The 8,566-nt window shown below is 45.6% G+C and overlaps 1 protein-coding gene across 1 annotated transcript in view; it reads right to left on the bottom strand.

Moving 5' to 3' along the window:
- Positions 1–536: 536 nt before the first annotated feature.
- The window catches only part of LOC121695069 (CD81 antigen-like), an 8,549-nt gene continuing 519 nt past the window's right edge, over positions 537–8,566 (bottom strand). The window contains exons 2-6 of the mRNA XM_042075593.1: positions 8,348–8,422; positions 7,358–7,474; positions 6,939–7,037; positions 5,216–5,299; positions 537–3,425 (exon numbers count right to left, since the gene is read on the bottom strand). Of these exons, the coding sequence (XP_041931527.1) occupies positions 3,363–3,425; positions 5,216–5,299; positions 6,939–7,037; positions 7,358–7,474; positions 8,348–8,422 (438 nt within the window). The 3' untranslated portion in view covers positions 537–3,362. The remainder of the gene's footprint in view (positions 3,426–5,215; positions 5,300–6,938; positions 7,038–7,357; positions 7,475–8,347; positions 8,423–8,566) is intronic.

Genomic DNA, 8,566 nt, shown 5'->3' with positions numbered 1-8,566 from the left:
AGACATTCTGTTCAGGCCTAAGGACAGTGATCATTAAAACCAATCAAACGGCAGTGAAAGCATACTGTACATTCACACTTCGATGTATTCCCTTTTCAAATAATAATAAATTAAAGGAGTTGGATTGGAAGCATTTGTTAGCCTGACGGGCCAGAACCACATTAAGATTCGCATTCGCAGTGTTCAATCAAATTCCCTCTGCATCCAATAGGATAGTGCTACAACTCATGAGTCCCATGCGATTTCCCACCAGCGTAGCTAGTTGGCTAGTTGATCAAACTTTTGCCAACTTAAAAAAAGCTTAACTCATGTCACGCTGTTCACCAGCAGCAGCATCCATCTTCTTTGTTTTCAAGTAGCAGGAAATTCAAGCCAACGGACAGTTGCTAGACTACCCTGGCTGCAAATTACATGCTAGGGTGCGTCTAGATTTCTAGGCTAACCATTCGTAATTCCGCTGTTCCTAAATAAAATGTGTCATGTACCGGTGTTCCTCAATAGAATGTGCAAGACAAAAAGACGAGTCTGACTCAGGATTATTTGTAAAATACATTTAATCCCTAAATATCTGGGCAACACAACTTTAACTGATCGGCAGGGTCAGAGATTGGTGTGGAAGCAGACCTGCTGGAACTGGGCAGTTGTTCTGAGAAAACTTAACAGACTTGGGTCCAGATCAGAGCCAGATCAGAGCCAGACCAGAGGTGGGTCCTGGCCAGGTTGTATAGGTATAAGATGCCTCCGACATTTACACAAATTGACTGAGCATCCTGCACAGTGAAAGTTAAAGAAACGATTATATTTAGCAACAGTGATCTTGCTGTCGTAATTCCAACAAAGTGAAACCTTCATCCTGTGACTGGTGTCTCCCCCTCAGACTCAACCCGTCCAAACGCCCAAACAAGTCCTGCTTCCCCCAAACTCTCCTCCCACTTCCTTCTGTTGTCAAAGTACCAGAAAAAAGATATTACAATAAAGGGCATACGTTGTCTTTACATAGTCATTAATTCAATAATATAGAGCTGTACATATTACAAGACACTTTTCAGCATATCAGCATTGGCATAAGTGTTAACAAGACAGGATTGCAGATTGCATGTAAGATTACACAAAGGGTGATGGTGCCTGTGTGTGAGTGTAAGTGTGTCTGTGTGCGTGTGTGCATGTGTGTGTGTGTGCGTGTGTGCATGTGTGCATGTGTGTGTGTGGGCACGTGTGCTGGTTTGTGGGTTGGATTGTGGATGATTAGATGAGCATGTGACATTGCTATGCACACAGGTTGCAGAACACTGCCACCCAGGTGGAGGTGGAAACTGAGGACCAAAAAGCCCCCTGGAGGACTGGTTGTGTTACTGCAGGGAACACTGAGGGGGCCCAAGACTCCTATGGTACAGAGAGGGAGTGGCACGTCAAATCAAACCAAAGATTGAGACAAGTCTGTCCTTGCTTGGACTTCCTGAGAAAGTCCTCCGTGAAGCCAACACACAGACGCACGCACACACACACACATACAAACAGACACACTCTCCCACACTCACACACCTTGTCCCTACGGAATATCGCCTCACATCACATACCAGCATTGTCAAGCTACTTTCAGCACAACAGGAAATTCCACTATCGGCACAGCATCGTGAAGCGCTTACGCGAAAAACGTACGTTTTTTTATTGTCTCTAAAAACAGAACATTATTAAGAAACTCTACTCGAGATGACACGCAGACAAAGAGGATTGTGGGGTGGATAGTGGCGGTTGCACTGTGATACCGAGGGACCTTTTCCTCTGGGACAATAATATTCCTGTGCCATGTGTAAAGACACTAACATCTTGCTATGCTAAAACTCATTGCCATAGTAATCCTGTGGCCCTTTCTCTCTGGAGAAGACCCCAGACCAGGACAGTTCCACCCTTCATATACGCAGACTAGTTCTAGACACAGTGTTTGATTGAGGGTGTATTAGTAAAGCTAGGTGCCTTCATATACGCAGACTAGTTCTAGACACGGTGTTGGATTGAGGGTGTATTAGTAAAGCTAGGTGCCGTTTTAGGCTTCTGTCCAGCTGTGTGTGGAGTTATTTGGGAGATAGCAGAAGAGATGTCCAGTTGACGGGTCTCACCGCCGTGCAGTGAAAAAAGTATAAAGCTAACACTGGAGCCTACTACATTCATAGGATATCAAGACAGACAGCCCAGGACTTGGTAGCCAAGCGACGGACAACATGTGTCCCCTTCTGGACAAAGTCATACGACTGTCTCCCCTGAGAGCAGAGCTCTTTAACCTGGATGTGTGCACAATCAAGGTCATATCCTGTACAGAGTAAACTCCTCCCAGGCTCCTGATATGGGTTCTATAAACCACATAAACTATAGTTAATGTGTGTTGTTTGCCAGTGGTCTTCACTGACCGAAACCTTTCTTTCAAATGACATTCTTCTGTCACTATGTGTATTGGACCACCAATCATAGCTTTCCCCCAGATTAACAGTGCTGCCGATTGGCCAGATGGGCGGGTTTTGTGATCGCTGTGTCTGTTGTTATTGGTGCAGTTAACGGGCAATCAAAGAGCAGGAGCGTTGTGAACTGATGTGATATGGTCAAATATCAACCTCTGTTTAACAAACAACGGTGACTAGGTTCATCTCTCTAACGCTCTATTCGAAAGTACAACACTGTTTTAGTATAGTGGTCATCTAGTTAGGAGCGAACTCAGGCCAACAGGCATCTCATATATAGAGAGAGAAAGAGAGAAAGAGAGGGAGAAGAACACAATATCCATGCTCAAACGTCAGACAGCACTGCAAATATATACAGTTGAAACATGTACAGGTGGTAAAAAAAAAGAAAAAAAGAACACAACCATATAGCAATAGCAATATCTAGATGTATAACACAAGGGGGCGCTATGGGGGTCAAGAGAGGAATTAGCTAAAATATGTCTTGAAATTTAGACATCATTAGAATTAGACATGTGTGTGTGTGTGTGTGTGTGTGTGTGTGTGTGTGTGTGTGTGTGTGCGCATGCTTATATGAATGTTGAGTGTTCACCACAGCTCTTCATTATGCATCATAGCATACAGTACAGTACAGAGAGAGAGAAAGAGAGAGAGAAATAGATAAAGAGAGAAAGAGAGGCAAGTGGTAACCATATTGGGCCTACTAGCTATACTTCAGGCAGATTAAAAGACACTTCATTATGTGCTCCCTCCTGTGGGCTGTTAAATGGGACAAGCGACTACATCGAGAGAAGAGATACAAAAGAGAGCAGGAGAGATAAACACATTTTCTTCCTTCTGAAGAGGGAGGGGGAGGGGTTGTCTCCAGAGGTCAAAGCTTGTGACCTTTCAGGCTCCTCAGCGGGGCCTTCAGTAGACCGGGCTGTTGCGGATGCTACAGCAAAGCACCATGCTGAAGATCATCTCGAAGATCTATGGAGAGAGAACAACACCATTATACACGGGACACTCTCTCTCTCACACACACACACTAGTGGCTGAAAACTGTATCATCATAAACATGTCTTATATCAGTCGATATCGATAATTATTGATTTTTTGTTTTGCATTTGAAATAAGGATCAAATTACTCTGATTTAAATCACCTCAGTTATCAATCACTAAAATATATAAATGTAGCCTACATATAAATAGACATGTCCACATGCTTCAGCTGGCCGTGGATGGCAAATACGGCCGCGCTCCAAAGGGAGAGAGCGGTCAGTGGCACCTGCAGGTGGACGGCCGTACGCACTGTGCGTACCATCCGGCTACTCAACTATGAGTAGAGAAAGAATTTCCCCTTGTGTATATATTCACTCCAAGTTGGCGTATCATAACTTCCCAACTCTGCAATGTAGGCCATAAACTGCATGACAGTAGACTATTTATATTTCTCTGTAAAATAACCAAATGCATTTGTTCACCTTTCTAAAGCAGAATTAAGCACTAGGCTACTTGGAACGCACATATTCAGCTTGCGCAGGAGAGAGAATGGCAGTGCACGCACACTTTGTACTTGTTGCTGGTTACTAGTAAACAATGTGAAGCTAAATCACTAACTCAAGACTTCAAGGCCATCATGGATGTAAAACATTTTTTTCCAAAGGCTGGAGGCAGCAGAGCTAGAGTTTTATTCAGGTGGGCAAGAATGAGGTACATTGGTGTGCTGGTCAAAATGCATTAGGAGCTGGAATAGCACGCTGAATGCAGCACAATCATGCCTTACTGACACTAATGCATGCACACTGTTTACAGTCACGCACAATGCTAAACTAAAAGTAAACCAAAGGTAAATTTAGCCTTTATTTTTTGTTAAGTATATTTTTTTGGGCTTTTATGCAACAGGATAGTAGAGAATGACAGGAAGTGAGTGGGAGAGAGAGTCGGGGTGGGATCTGGAAAGGACCACGGGGCAGGAATCAAACCCGGGTCGCCGGCGTACGGTGCAGGTGCCCCAGCCAGTTGCCCCACAGCTGGCGCCAAATTTAGCCTTTTTAGGGCTGTGTAAAGTTGACCAAATTAACAGGCTGTTGTTAGGCGCGCGTGAATAAAGTACTTTGTAGGCTACATTAATAGTTGACCAATGCATGAAACAAATTGGGAAACGGACGAATATCAATACTGTGAGGCGATGAGAATGGCGCAACCAAACATGAAACTGAAAGTGATTGGCTGTTACCGTGTCACTCCATAAGTTGCTAGGTTACCAGGGAGTGAGTGTGTTTGTTCATGCAACCACCTTGATTAGTCTGTTCTCTCTACTGATTAAGGTTTAGTGAAATTATCAAACATATTTTTATTGATATTGATTACTTGTCTATCGCAATATATATTGCTATCGTTTTATCGCCCAGCCCTACAATATACCACTAAATGTTATTTAATAATCATATCTAAGCCAGTTCATATAATTCCCTGTGATGCCTTTGGAAAGTCTGCATAGTCTACTTTAATGATAAAAAAAATGCATTAGCTCTTTTTTTTTTCATGTTGTAACATGCTGTGAGAACCCTATGGGCCCTATAGAAACCATTTCCTTTCTATGGTCATTACATTTGAAAATCCTGGAATGTTCCCTTGTTACACTGACAAATCTTCTTTAAAAGCCAAGAATAAAATGGTTTCCTGTGGCAAGACTCCTTTAAAAGCAACACAAAATGTGAAACAATTGCCAAGCACAGCATGCTGTTGTTATAAACATACATCTGTTTCCCACTCACCATGATGACTGCAACAGCCAGAGCAGCAAAGCCAATCAGGTAGACTTTATCAGTGAAGAGCGACCTGATTCGTGTGTGACAGTTCTGAAAGACAGACAAAAGAAACAGATTTTCAAATTGAGACTAAGGTATGGGAGAATAAGTGACAACAAGCTATGGTAGGCTATAGTCAAGTCAAGTCAAGTCAGTTTTATTTGTATAGTGCATTTAACATGCACAGAGTGCAACCCAAAGCACTCCACATATAAGACATTGTCATTGACACATAACAAAAGACAATAGATGCCGGACGGAGCGGCGTAGTCGCCAGCATACCCGTGACACCAAGACATACAAGACAAGACAACAAATAAATGAATACATCAAAAGTAAAACAAAAAAGAAAAGAAAATGAAAAAGAAAAATCATGTTAAATTAGTCCAGTTTCCAACCGGCTGGACATGTACATGACCCACGTGAAGCTGCGCACAGCTGCACAGTTTCCAACCGGCTGGACATGTACATGACCCACGTGAAGCTGCGCACAGCTGCACAGTTTCCAACCGGCTGGACATGTCCCAGACCCACGTGAAGCTGCGCACAGCTGCACAGTTTCCAACCGGCTGTACATGACCCACGTGAAGCTGCGCACAGCTGCACAGTTTCCAACCGGCTGTACATGTCCAAGACCCACGTGAAGCTGCGCACAGCTGCACAGTTTCCAACCGGCTGTACATGACCCACGTGAAGCTGCGCACAGCTGCACAGTTTCCAACCGGCTGGACATGACCCACGTGAAGCTGCGCACAGCTGCACAGTTTCCAACCGGCTGTACATGTCCCAGACCCACGTGAAGCTGCGCACAGCTGCACAGTTTCCAACCGGCTGTACATGTCCCAGACCCACGTGAAGCTGCGCACAGCTGCACAGTTTCCAACCGGCTGTACATGTCCCAGACCCACGTGAAGCTGCGCACAGCTGCACAGTTTCCAACCGGCTGTACATGTCCCAGACCCACGTGAAGCTGCGCACAGCTGCACAGTTTCCAACCGGCTGTACATGTCCCACGTGAAGCTGCGCACAGCTGCACAGTTTCCAACCGGCTGTACATGTCCCAGACCCACGTGAAGCTGCGCACAGCTGCACAGTTTCCAACCGGCTGTACATGTCCCAGACCCACGTGAAGCTGCGCACAGCTGCACAGTTTCCAACCGGCTGTACATGTCCCAGACCCACGTGAAGCTGCGCACAGCTGCACAGTTTCCAACCGGCTGTACATGTCCCACGTGAAGCTGCGCACAGCTGCACAGTTTCCAACCGGCTGTACATGTCCCACGTGAAGCTGCGCACAGCTGCACAGTTTCCAACCGGCTGTACATGTCCAAGACCCACGTGAACCTGCGCACAGCTGTGTCTTAGCAACCGATGCAATGCCAACAAAGTTGCAACGTTACAACTGACCAATCCGGAGATTTCACTGGCAGTCTGGAGAGCTATTATAGGGTGAGGTTGTGATTGAGGTATAGGGTGAGGTTGTGATTGAGGTATAGGGTGAGGTTGTGATTGAGGTATACGTGAATAACACATCTGGCACATGGCAACACATCTGTGGAACCAACTGTCTCTTAAGGGAATAATGAAGAATAAAAGCACAAGCTAGGGTCTCAAACTCAAATGTTCATTTGGGGAGATGGTATGAGAGGACGTTGTGTCCAGATGTCTGAGGGGACACGGCGTGCCTCACCTTGCTTTGGCTGAACACACTGCTCCTCTCTGGACACACGTCGGTGCCCAGGTGAGTGAACAGGTTCTCAATGGTGTTGTCCTTTCCGCAGCAGTCCAGCTGTTAACATACACACACACACACACACACAATTACAGACACACACACACACACGAGAGAGAAGAAAAACATGTTCTATGATGAGTGGATAGTGACTGGATAGTGCAGGTGTCAATAACTCACCTACCATGTCACGGCAGTGTGTGTGTGTGTGCGTGTGTGTGCGTGTGTGTGTGCGTGCGTGTGTGCGTGCGTGCGTGTGTGCGTGTGTGTGCGTGTGTGCGTGCGTGCGTGCGTGCGTGCGTGCGTGTGTGCGTGTGTGTGTGTGTGTGCGTGCGTGCGTGTGTGTGCATGTGTGTGTGTGTGTGGTAAAGACTCACTGTCTCGTGGATGGCCTTGAGGACCTGGGTGGCGGCACGCTTCTTGTCTTCTAACAAGTTCATGGTCAGGCCCTGCTCATACACTGAGTCGTAGAACGCTATGAACTCCTTAGACACCTGATACACACACAGACAGAAAGGTCAAGTATCAGTGTGTGTGTGTGTGTGTGTGTGTGTGTATTTGTGTGAGAGACAGAGACAGAGAGAGAAGGAGAGGGAAGGTGAGAAACAGAGTGTGTGTGTAAGTGTGCTTGTGTGTATTTGTGTGAGAGAGACAGAGGGCTTTTCTCAATACAAAGTACGCTAAAGAACGGTCTCCCGTTCTTGAAAGTTCGAACTTGAAAAGTTAAGATCGTGAGTCCAGACTCTGGAGAACGCGAGGACACAGGGCGCTCATTAATAACAATATATTCACTTGTCAATGGCGGGAACAACGTTTGAAGTTTGCAGTTTAAGTTATGATTAACGTTAGTTGTGAAGTCTGTAGCCTACCGTTTATAGCCTAAACATGGATCGGATTGTAGCAGCAATTATGATAGGTAGGCCTACTATGTATCAATGTTGCCATTTCTCTTATGTGAGTGTCACGGCTGAGCTGACGTAATGCATTGTGGAATCTTCAAGCCACCAAGTCACCACCAGATGCATCCTTGATAAAACCAACGATTCGAGAACACTTCCGGGAATGTTATGCGTTCTTGAATAAATGCGAACTTGTGAATTGGAACAGTACTTCGGCGGTGATTGATGACGTTTCAGAACGATTTTCAAGTTCATGAGAACACAAGTATAGAAAAGAACGCATACTGAGAAAAGCCCAGAGACAGAGAGAGAAGGAGAGGGAAGGTGAGAAACAGAGTGTGTGTGTAAATGTGTGTGTGTGTGTGTGTGTGAGAGAGAGAGAGACAGAGAGAAGGAGTGTGTGTGTGAGAAACAGAGTGTGTTAGTGTGTGTGTGTGTGTTTACATGTGTATTTGTGTGTGAACTCACCGAATCCTTGTGCATGAAGCCCCAGATGCCAGCAGCAACCTCACAGGCAAACAGCAACACCAGGCAAGCAAAGAACTATAAACACACACACACACACACACGCACGCACGCACACACACACACGCAAGCAAGCGCGCACACACAAACACACACACATACATACACACACACACACACGCATGTGTGCGCACACACAAACACATACACACAGACACACAC

Source organism: Alosa sapidissima, chromosome 20 (genome assembly GCF_018492685.1).
Source record: "Alosa sapidissima isolate fAloSap1 chromosome 20, fAloSap1.pri, whole genome shotgun sequence".
NCBI lineage: Eukaryota > Metazoa > Chordata > Actinopteri > Clupeiformes > Clupeidae > Alosa > Alosa sapidissima.
Note: the sequence above shows the minus strand (reverse complement) of the source record. Positions and strands in the feature narration are given on the sequence as shown.